Raw genomic sequence first — 11945 nt, 5'->3', positions numbered from 1 at the left:
ATATATGACTTGATGTTAATTTTTCTATTCCAGATCTATGAAGTTATTCAAAAATACATTAAAAGTGCAATTCACATAAAAAAAATTACTTGAATACACCTATACTATGAAGTACATGTCTTCAATTTCTGAGTGGTGTAACTGTCCCGAGACAATTATACATTTCAGTTATTAATAATAAAAATAAGTCTCACTAGAAGCTAAAAATCTTGAAAAAGAAATTTGATAAGTAGTTGAGACTCATCTTTTATTTTTATTTTTAAATAAGCAATGAATTATTATTTATTTTTTGTAAAATAAATATTTGAAAAACCTTATTCCCCGTTATCAAAGTCAGGTCGTGTAACCATTCCCATTGCCATTCTGACAAAAGCAAATAACATAAAACAAAGAAGACCCTGTTAGACTATCATGATGATCCTGTTTATGAGGTTTTCATATTTTATAAAAAGGCACATTTTGTTTAAATTCAATGGATTAACTCTAAGAAAAACCTCTTGATATTCGTGATTCAGAATGTCTTAATATTTATTAAAAAATTGCCTTGAAAAATATGTTATATTGATTAAAAGGATTAAAGGAATGATTAAAGGAATATTCCAGGTTTAATAACCTCAATCGAAAAGCAAAAATCTGGGTTACAGTGAGGAATTTACAATGGTAGTGAATGGGGTCCAATCCATAAACTTTAAAATACTGTTTCAAAAGTATAGACACAAGACATAAACAATATGCTTGTTAACATTATTTTATTGTGAAAAAAATTGCGTACTTTTCTGTGTAAACTTATAGCCAATTTTACAACTTTGTTGCCTTGATGTAATGTCAACAAACTCTAAAATTACTGGTAAATTGACAATTTAAACAACTTAACAGCTCAAATAATACATGAGTTTTAACAATTATTAATGTAAGTGCATTTATAAAATGATAAGCTTCACATTAAAAGTGCCTTTTAAAAACTCCAAAAATTGTCCAACGAGGGACGAGTTATGCCATAATCAACAAATGTTAAGCTCAATCGGCAACTTGTATTGAACCTGGATTATTCCTTTAAATTGTGTCAACTTGCATGTAGAAGCAAGGAAAATATTTTAATACCTTTTCCATAGTGTTTACACTACTTTTCATTTTAAAGACTTTTTTTGTTTTTTTTTGAAAATGGTATAAATATTTTCAAGGAATGTATGAAATCAACATGGACACAAATATTACATTTCTAAAAACACATACAGTTTAAACTAGATTTTTAAAAGATTTCAAATTTTTACCTTGAACAAACTTTTTTGTCAATAATAACCAGGAGTGTAAAAAGTACTCAGAAATTGTGAAAGTATGGATACTGAGTGAAAATTTTACTGAATTAAGTATCTAGCCAAAAACATACTTGAGTGAAAGTAAAAAAAAGTATTCACATTAAATGGTACTTAAGAATTAAAAAAGTTAAAAGTAACTTTTTTCCTACTGCTAGAATGAAATCAAGAGAGGAGATAGTGTGAGAGAGGATGTTAAATTTGATTGGTTTGCTAGGTCACTTTTTACTGTGTCTGACTTATGTCATATTTGTCACATTCACAACCTGGTCAAAGAATCATGTTACAATGACAAAATGTTTGCTCAATTGTTTTTAATGTAGCCTTAAATTTAGTTTGTGCAAAAAATAAATCAATAATTAAAACATTATTAACTTTTAAAATGTGCTTCCTGCCACCAGCTGAAGCGAAGCGTGACATAAGCGCATGCGTCTACGAGAATTTGGAAGCGGCACTTATTTACAACAGAAGAACGAACGCCACGTGAGAGTTCGGCCATTTTAAACAGCATCAGAGCCCTGGATGGAAGCTCTAATTTAAAGTTAAAAAAGTTTTAATTATCGACTTGTTTCTTACATAAACGTATCGATTCGCTTCAGAAGACATTCATTGATGGACTGGGGTAGTGTGGATTACTTTATTGCTGCCTAAATATGACTTTTGGACTGTCAAAATGCTGGCACCTGTTTACTTGCATTATAAGGACCTTACAGAGCTCTATCTTCTAAAAACCTTCATTTGTGTTCGGCTGAAGAAAGACATTCATACACATCTAGGATGGCATCAGGTTAAGTGAATAATGAGAGAATAAAAATTTTTGGGTGAACAATTCCATTAAGGTTTAGGGTAAGGAGGTTATGTTTGTTTATTTATATCTCAATAGAACTTTTACCTTAACCTCATCTGTTCGGGAGTACATTTCACTCGCTTTTAGCACAACACAGTGGACATTCCATTTTGAAAGTGCCCTGAGACGTGTATTGAACCATATATTTTTATTTCGCAAAAATGTCTCCACAGTCGCGTAATGTTCGTTGCATGGGAGAAGGCACTCGCGAATTGCGATGTCCGAACACCCAGCCCCTTGAGACATAAAGATGTTTTATGAAGCTTTGAAGAAAGTTAGCAATGTTGTTGATTTTGTGAATTGTTTTCTGAGGTTTGCCAAACCCTGCTGTTCAGTCCTATAAGAAGAAAGCAAATGATCTGCAAAAATGTAGAGTACTTTTCAAGTTTAAATAAAATTGTAAAGAGTAAAAATGACTATTTTTTCTTTGGAAATGTAATAAAGTAAAAGTACAAGTATTTCATTTAAAATGCACTTGAGTAAATACCAAAAAACAAGTATATTACTTAAGTATTTTTACTTAATTACTTTACACTACTGTCAATAACCCTTCATCTGTATTATACATATGCATCCACTAACCGCATATGGCGCGCACCGTTACTTTTATACTTTGTGGTAATGTCTAAAAGGGATCCCTCTTTTGTCAATCTAGCGAGATTTTACAATTGTACAGATTATACATGTGAAGTCGTACAGCAATGATGAGCGCTAGTAAATTATTATTTTAAAGTGTCCTTTTTTAATTTTTATAAAAAATCATTCTTGATGATCAAGACAAGCTCTAATATAAATATTTCAAATATTAAATTGATAACTTCATCTCTAGGTATGCTACTGCCGGTCATGCGATATTTTAATTTAAGGGAGATATATACATCAGTCAACGGCAGTAGCAGGAGTCCGATTGAGTAGTTTAGTGGTAACAAATTCACCCCATGCATGAGAGGCCTTGGGGTCCTAATCCGCCCATGTGCAACATTACATCTTCATTAACAATCATTGCATCCACACCAGAACCATCAGGCACAGGAACAGTTTTTCCCTCTGGCTATCCATTACATGAACAGTTAAAACTGCCCCACTGAGCAATAATTATGTACAATACACAGCTTATTCTATTTATATTTATCCAACATACCCTACCTCTTCTGCCATACATTCCCTCTCATCTGTATATAACAGATTTGTATTTGTACATACGTGTATATGTATGTGTATATATATATATATATATGTGTGTGTGTGTGTGTGTGTGTGTGTGTGTGTGTGTATTGTGTATCTCTATATAATAATAATATATATATATATATATATATATATATATATATATATATATATATATATATATATATATATATATATATATATATATATATATATATACTTATATTTTCAATTCACTTTTAATTTTTGTCTTTTTTTATTATTATCTCTGTCTTGTTGTTTTATTGTTTGAGCACTGGAACCTTCTGTCTCCAAGACAGATTCCTTGTATGTGTAAGCATACTTGCAATAAAGCTCATTATGATTCTGATTGACTTTAATTACACATACTTGGACTATATAACAGATTGCGCATATGCGAGAAGTTGACGAAAGGGGGATCCCTTCTAGACACGGCCAAACTTTATTTACGATGAGGGAATCGACCAATCAGACGTCAATACATCACAAGAAGCCGACTCCAGACTCCGTTCCTAATTGGTTCCTCTGTTTTTAATGGTCCAGTCATATTCCAGTTTCCTTATTCGTGAGTTGTTGACTCCACTTCTACACTACCTGTGCCACTGTAAGAGGGGTTTGTGTTGTATTTTACCATATGTGAGAGAATCCACTGTCGTATATTGCACAGTCGTCTTAAAGCGTGAGTGTTTTTGCACTTTTGGTATTCCTTCGTTTAAAGTGCAAGTTTACGCTATGTCTGGACACGGCCATGGCGGTGGACACAGTCACGGTTGCTGTGAATGCGATCACGAGCCAGCTGAGCGAGGAGTGGAATATGAGCTGTACAGACGCATTGATATAGAGAAGCTTCAGTGCTTGAATGAGAGCCGAGACGGAGACGGTAAACTGGTGTTCAAGCCTTGGGATCAACGCACTGACAGGGAGAAGGTACCATTTAAAATAAGTTGGCAGTTGCGACATGATGGCATAGAACTTGCTGGAAGTTTGAAATAGACGAAAGTATGGAATGGAGCCAAACTAAAAATGTATTGCATTTTAGTTTAAATTATAGGCGATCTTGCAACAAAAAGGTAACGAGTGTCTGTTGAAATATTGAAGACTTATTGCTCGTCTAAAATTATATTTAAGATGATATATGCCTCCCATTTTATTTTCAGTTTGTTGAAAGTGATGCTGACGAGGAACTTCTGTTCAATATACCGTAAGAAATATATGCACTTTTGCATCAAATATTTATTACGTAGCTAACGGCACTCGTTTTCTTTAAGACACATTTTTAGCCACAGTAATAGCCTTTCCATAGAACTTGCTAATATAATACATTATTTGTAAATATCATAAATGCAATGGTCATATCTGCAGGTTTACAGGCAGTGTGAAGCTGAAGGGAATCATTATTGCTGGGGAAGATGATGAGTCACACCCTGCTGAAATGAGACTGTGAGTGTGCTCTCACTGTAAAATGAGTTTTATTGCAGTCACAGATGGATAATGCTATAATAATATCCATAAATGAGAGTTGCAAGTAACTTGGCGCTTTTTGAGCAGGTACAAGAACATACCCCATATGTCATTTGATGACACGAGCAGAGAGCCAGAACAAGCGTTTCGCCTAAACAGGGATCCACTGGCTGAACTTGAGTATCCAACCAAGTAAGCAATTTTGTTTTGAGAATGTAAACATGCATAAATGTGCATTATTTGCTTGTTTACATTCTCTGTGTTGGGCATTTCCACTGACTATCTACCCCAAACACTTTGTATAGGATTGCCAGATTCTCCAATGTGCAGCACTTATCTATTCACATATCTCGGAACTTTGGGGCAGAATCCACTCGTGTGTATTACATTGGGCTACGGGGAGAGTACAAAGAGGTCAGTAGTGGGTAAACAAATATTCTGCAATAACAAAGACTAACTGGAATCAGATGCACCATATGCAAATTTTACGAAAGGGCAATAGATGACAGAAATCTTGGCTCTAGTTTAATCATGTCTATAAATATGTTATGGCGAAGGATCCACATTTGTGCAGTCACCTTATATGCCATATAATATCTTGATTTATTTTTTTGTTATCTCTATTTCAGGCCCACAGGCATGAGATTACAATTTGTAACTATGAGGCTGCAGCCAACCCAGCAGATCACAAAGTGGAGAACATTACTCCGCAGCCACAGTTCATATCATGACAAATTAAGGAGAGAATCTCGGGCTTACAGTGTGAAATAGTAAAAGTGTCCATGAGTTTTGATAATAGTAACACGTTGAACACGTTGAGAGAGAGGCTGTATGTTCTTTGATGTGTTTAACAAGTATTTGTTCACCTGCAATTATGCTAATGTGCCAATAAACATTAATATATACTCTATGTATATATATGTATTATTTATTTATTTATACTTATGTCAAATAAACAAAATATCCTTGAACTAACAGAACGTCAACTGATGTGTGCTGCAAGAAATCTTTTTTTTTTTTTTTGTAAAGAAAATAACTTTAAAACGCTCCCATAAATTTCCTGTGGATTTCTGCTGGAGTTCAGATTTCAAATTTTATTATATTCATTCTCTTCATAAACTGCGATGGACTGGCGACCTGTCCAGGGTGTCCCCCGCCTTTCGCCCAATGTTAGCTGGGATAGGCTCCAGCCCCCCGCGACCCTGTACACAGGATAAGCGGTTGACGATGGATGGATGGATGGATTCTCTTCATAAAATTGCGTCAGTCGCTTCAAATCATATGCTTTAGACCATTTAAATTGAATGCAAATGTATTACACTTTCTGCTTTAGCCCTGCATACGTACACTTACAAAATTAGATGCAAACTTCAAACTGTGATTCAAGCACCCATCCTCAAGCATGTCTAGAGCTGTTTTCAAGCCACCAGATGGGTGTTATGACTTCACAAAAGTAGCTTTAATTGAATTTGAAAAATAATTTAAGCTTTTTATTATTCAATGCCACAAGGACATATAAAAGAGGTTTTTGTATATAGTCACATTAACAAAATCTCTAATATTGCCAGAGAAAATCATTTGACAACATTAACAAAATGTGAAATTTATTTTTCAGAGAGCCAATTTTGCTTGTGTATGATAATTTGCCCACTTTATGGTACAATGGGGCTAAAGGAATTTTTTATTTTATTTTCTCCCAAAAACTAAACGGCAACATAAGCTACCACAGTACTTTCCTAAACACCTTGGGCCGTATGCATAAAACCTCTCAGAAATGCTCCTAAGAATAGACTTAAGTTTTGACTTAAGTGTCAAAATATTCTAAGCAAGGAGTAGGACATGTGTACGAGTGGGAGATTTTTATAAAGATGCTAAAAGCAACTTTCAGCCAGGTCTAAGACTGATTCTTAAGTGCTGAATTTTCTGTTGATTAATTCTTTTGTTAATCAAATTAGAGAGACAAATTTAATTTCCTGTTTTTTAAAACATTATTCCACATTTTGCCGGACATATTTAAATCACAAAATGAAATGATAATAAACCAAACTGTTATAATCCCATTACAGTTACATATAAGATTTCAGTGAAACACTGTTCAATTTTATGATAAATTTGACATTCATCATATCATAGCAGTATTTTATTGTGGCATTCCGTTTGTTTACTAAACTCCATGAATATTTGTATTTGTTTATTTTTGGCCTATTTAAAGTAATAATTACTTTCTGTTTCAGACAAGTTGTTTTGCAACTTGGAAATGTAAACTTCCATGACATTGAGTTTCTAATATTGACAAATAAGAATAAATCAGTAAAATGTAAGTTATGAGCTGGTTAAACATCTCTCAAGCACATTGAACAACAGAAGGAATCTGTTTAATCACTTGACAACCCACACAAAACTATGAGCTTCTCAAATGTTTTGTATAGTGCTTGGGTTGGGCTCTTTTCAGATGCAGCTCTGTACCATTTTTCAACTATAACAAAAGCGTTTGAAATGGGTACTGCTGTCCAAATTCAAAATATTGGAGAGTTGTCTTTCCTGCTCCAGACTCGAAGCTCAGAATGTTGACATGCAAATTAGCCAACTCCGCATCCGTTTTAAAGGATTTCTGGTCTCCCTTTTCCAAAGGCATCTCCGATATTTTTCCTTGTTTTACTACGCCTCTGTTCATGGTGGTATTTAGACAGATGGTGTGACACCCTGTATGTATAGTCACAGGAATAATTATATTTTTCTTTATCTATTTGATTTATTTTATTATGTTTATGATATTGTTTCAATTACTGTTATTATGCTGGATTTGTGGTGAGTAATACACTCAGTGGACAGTAGGGGGAGACAGTGTGCTGATCGGAGATTATCTGAGTAACTTTGAGTCACGGAGAAGAAGCCGCCATTACAAGAGCGACTCGTTACTGATAACAGCACAACTTTGTCTGTCTCATTGTTTTACCAAACAGAATTCATTCACTGCAGCAACGCCAGTCGGACGGCGGGCGTGCTACAGATTTTGGGGGCTCGTCCGGGATCTAGCGCCACCTGCTGGTATGCGGATCCAATTCAAATGAACCACAGAAAGGCTGAGTGACGGGTGATCAGCGTGAGGACCACGAAGGGCAGCTCAACGGCGGCAGGAGAACCAAAGTACGGTGGTGAAAGGCTTTCCTGGCTGAGGAGGAGTAGTGCAGTGTGGTGCCAGCCAAGTGTGAACCCATCAGCAGCTGGATTGTCGATAAGATGACGTCGAGCGAGAGAAAAGGAACAGTTTGGGAAATAAAGAAAAGACTTCATCAACTCACCCATGATGAACTGATCAGCCTGGTGGATTGTCTGGAGCCAACTGCAGCACCAGGAAAGCACAGGTTGGATATAACTGATGAGGAGTGTTGCTTTGAGTACATTGTTGAGTACATGAACGGGGATTTTCTGCTGGAGTTAGAAGATGGAGGGTTGTCTCAATTGTTACTGTTAAAAGACAATGTCGATGTGATAATCCAGAAACAGAATGTAAAAACGGTTTTGCATGACACTGTGTCACTTACACCACCACAACAACTTACACACACCACTGACACCCAGACACATCCGATGGAGTATAACCGATTGGTAGACTGCTATGAAGAGTTAGGGCGAAAATTAGCACAATACAAGATTGAGGTTAACCCAAGTAAAGCAGAATCTCCGAAAAGTAGCGGTAGCTTAACTGTGAATGTAGCTGGTGAGCCCAGCAGTGGAAAAAGGGAAAGTATGATCTCCCTCCGTGACCTTCAGCTACTGCCATTTCAGCACAGAGAGTTCAAAGTGCAAGGGGGGCAGATTGGTGACAGTACTTCTGATATAAGTTACACCAGTGTAACCAAGCAAATAGATGAGAGACTGGCAGCTAACCACAGTGAAAATGACATCATCAGAGGGGTCTTGAGAGTCATTAAGCCAGGAAACTTTAAGGACATGTTAGTAAACAAGGAGGGGTTGACAATCCTAGAATTAAAGACTTTCCTTCAGTCGCATCTGAATGAGAGAAGTAGCTCTGAGCTCTTCCAGGAGTTAATGTGCGGTAAACAGAATGACAATGAAACTCCTCAACAATTCCTGTATAGACTGATTGGACTGAAACAGAAACTCATTTTTCTGTCCAAACAAACTGTCACAGACCTGGAGTATGATGAACAAACAATTCAAAATGTGTTTCTGAGGATTTTTCAGGGCATTTTTCAGGGCATGGGTGCAAAGTACAACCAGTTACGCACTGAATTGAAACCTCTGCTTACGAATCGCCTGGTGACAGATGAGGCACTCCTGCGTCAAGTAACCCAGATAGCCAGTGACGAAAGTGAAAGACAACGTCGGTTGGGACAAGCTGCACGGCAGAGAGTGTCGAATGCCCTCAGCGCCCAATGGGAGTCCAGCCGAGGTAAAGACGCAGATTGCAGTAGACAAAACGACCAAACTGAGACGATAAAGTCGGTTAAGTGCACAAATTGAAGCTCTTACCAAGACCGTTGAATCACTTGCAAAGGCGAGAAGGACAGAAGGTCAGTGCAAAGTCATCGACTCCCAGCTGCAGCGAAGGCAACGTCGACGAATGTGTCCCAAATGTAGTAGCCAGGATGCTACCTCTTGCAGTCATTGCTTTGTGTGTGGTGAGGAGGGACATCATGCGGTGGGCTGTCTAAGAAGGGAAAAGGGGTCGGGAAACGACCAGCGGCCACTGATGAGGGGCGAACAGTGACCGAGCAACCACAGCCCCAGCCTAAGGAAAGAGAAGCTTGGATGTGTAGGACACCTGATTCGCCAAATCAAAGACAAAGTCCCTGTGACCGAGTAGCCCAGCTCATTGGAAAGAAAGCCACCCTCAAGTGCCACATTCATGGGTTCGCAGTAACCGCTCTACTGGACACAGGAGCACAAGTTAGTATAATTGACTGCAACTGGAAGAGTAAATACTTACCAGATCAAGCTCTGCGACCACTGTCAGAAATAGTCGATGGGGGTGACTTCAATGTCTCAGCTGTTAATGGAGAACCATTGCCATTCAAGGGATGGGTAGAATTGACAGTGAACCTGCCCGGTAATGATGATCCAAGCTTGGCTATTCAAGTGCCTTTCCTCGTGGGGAAGATGCCATTAGAGCAACCATTTCTTGGGTTTAATGTGGTCGAGGAGATAATAAGAGGAAAGAAGAACACAGAGCAGGGTCTATGTGCTTTTGCAGAACTTCTAAAGATGGCCCTGGACATCAAAGGTGAACAAGCCAACGCGATAGTGAGCTTCATTCAGGAACAACCTCATGTGAACCCTGGGGCTATTGTCACAGTCGGCCCAAGAGATGTGGTCGTATCACCCGGTCAGGTGACTCATATTAAGTGTGACGTTTCGGTTAGCTTGGAATGCTCTGAGCCAGTAGTACTGTTCGAGTCCAGGGAGGAGAGTACATCGTTAACTCAACTAGATGTTGGGGAAGGTCTGATGGAATTAGAGGGGACGAACCGGCGGCCCTATGTTAGGATTCCCCTGGGAAACCCTACTGCTTGTGAAGTCACTATCAGACGACGTACACCTCTAGGAAGTATTCAGCCAATATCAAGCATTATTGAAACGGAGCAGCAAGACTTGGTAAACAGAGGTGACTTACCAGTGAGCCATGGGGAAGAACCAGGTTCCCAAGGACATGAGGACATCCACAGGGCAGACAGCTTGTGGCATCCGCCAGTCGATGTAAGCCATCTGGAAGAAGAACAGCAGGAATTAGTCAAAGACATGCTTTATGAAGAATCCAACGTGTTTGCTCGCGGAGATGATGATATTGAGTGCATCCCAAGCTTACAGATGACGATTAACCTGAAGGATGACATCCCTGTTCAGCGAGCTTATGCCTCCATCCCAAAACCCCTATATAAGGAGGTGAAGGAATACGTTCAGGACTTACTAGCTCGAGGTTGGGTGGTCAAGTCGAAGTCTCCATATGCAGCCCCTTTCGGAAGAAAGATGGCACGCTGAGACTGTGCATAGACTACAGGTTGTTAAACCAGAAGACAGTCCCAGACCGACATCCACTTCCCCGGATCCAGGACCTCATTGACACACTGGGAGGCTACCGATGGTTTTCAATTCTGGATCAAGGGAAGGCCTACCATCAGGGATTCATGGCGGAGGGATATCGGCACCTTACGGCATTCACAACCCCTTGGGGGCTATATGAGTGTGTGCGCATACCCTTCGGATTGGCTAATGCACCAGCGGCATTCCAGAGGAGTATGGAGGGGATGCTGGACTCGCTGAGAGACGAGTTATGTATCCCGTATCTCGACGACATAATTTGCTTTGGTAAAACGTTCAGTGACCATGTTCAGGGGCTAAGAAGAGTCCTCAGAGTACTGCGGCATCATGGAGTAAAGTTGAGGCCAGCAAAATGCGAGCTCTTCAAGAAAGAGGTCAGATATGTGGGGAGGCTAGTTTCGGAGGATGGTGTCCGCTTCGACCCAAAAGACCTAGAAGCTCTCCTCTCCCTGAAAGACCAAAAGCCCACTACTGTCGGGGAGTTGCGGCGATTGTTGGGGCTCCTCAGTTACTACCGCACTTTCATCCAGGACTTTTCACGGATCGCTAAGCCACTGTACGAACTCCTCCAGTCTCGGGGATCAGTAGCCTCTGCGGGGCAGAATAAGTCTGGTAAAACTGAGAAAAGAGGGAACCAGTTACCATCCCGTGCGAAAGTAGAGTGGATGAGTGTGCACCAAGGTGTGTTGGAGAGACTCATTGGGGCTCTAACAACCCCACCGGTACTTGCTTACCCAAACTGTGAACTCCCATTTGTGCTCCATACAGACGCGTCCGAACAGGGGCTCGGGGCTGTGCTGTGCCAACATCTAGAGGGCAGACTCAGAGTTATTGGCTATGGCTCCAGAACGTTGACTCCTGCAGAGAGAAGTTATAGACTCCACTCTGGAAAGCTGGAGTTCCTGGCACTTAAATGGGCTGTCTGCGAGAAGTTTCGCGATTATCTTTTCTATGCGCCACACTTTACAGTCTTCACAGATAACAACCCGTTGACGTATGTCCTCCGAACGGCCAAACTCAACGCTGTTGGACATAGGTGGGTGGGAGAATTGTCGGACTTCAGGTTTGACATT

The 11945-nt window shown here is 39.2% G+C and overlaps 1 protein-coding gene across 2 annotated transcripts; it reads left to right on the top strand.

Moving 5' to 3' along the window:
• The first annotated feature begins 3926 nt into the window (after nt 1-3926).
• On the top strand, nt 3927-5745 carry LOC127620203 (PITH domain-containing protein 1-like). Of its 2 annotated transcripts, none has more exons than XM_052093334.1 (6): nt 3927-4275; nt 4506-4549; nt 4711-4788; nt 4897-5001; nt 5115-5223; nt 5439-5743. In XM_052093334.1, the coding sequence occupies exons 1-6, from the start codon at nt 4081-4083 to the stop codon at nt 5538-5540; spliced, it is 633 nt and encodes a 210-aa protein (XP_051949294.1). In that variant the 5' UTR covers nt 3927-4080; the 3' UTR covers nt 5541-5743. The 2 variants fall into 2 exon arrangements, with proteins under 2 accessions (XP_051949294.1, XP_051949295.1); XM_052093335.1 differs by lacking the exon at nt 3927-4275 and adding an exon at nt 4287-4418 and having other exon boundaries at nt 5439-5745.
• Nucleotides 5746-11945: the final 6200 nt, after the last annotated feature.

Source organism: Xyrauchen texanus, chromosome 26 (assembly GCF_025860055.1).
Source record: "Xyrauchen texanus isolate HMW12.3.18 chromosome 26, RBS_HiC_50CHRs, whole genome shotgun sequence".
NCBI lineage: Eukaryota > Metazoa > Chordata > Actinopteri > Cypriniformes > Catostomidae > Xyrauchen > Xyrauchen texanus.
This window is presented reverse-complemented; position numbering and strand designations above follow the sequence as displayed.

What these genes read in the sequence shown, in the direction of transcription:
- LOC127620203 (XM_052093334.1), top strand. Translation starts at nt 4,081, where the DNA reads ATGTCTGGACACGGCCATGGCGGTGGACACAGTCACGGTTGCTGTGAA. An exon ending in CACCCTGCTGAAATGAGACT is followed by an intron (nt 4,789 to 4,896) that starts GTGAGTGTGCTC and finishes CTTTTTGAGCAG; the next exon opens with GTACAAGAACATACCCCATA. An exon ending in TACGGGGAGAGTACAAAGAG is followed by an intron (nt 5,224 to 5,438) that starts GTCAGTAGTGGG and finishes TCTCTATTTCAG; the next exon opens with GCCCACAGGCATGAGATTAC.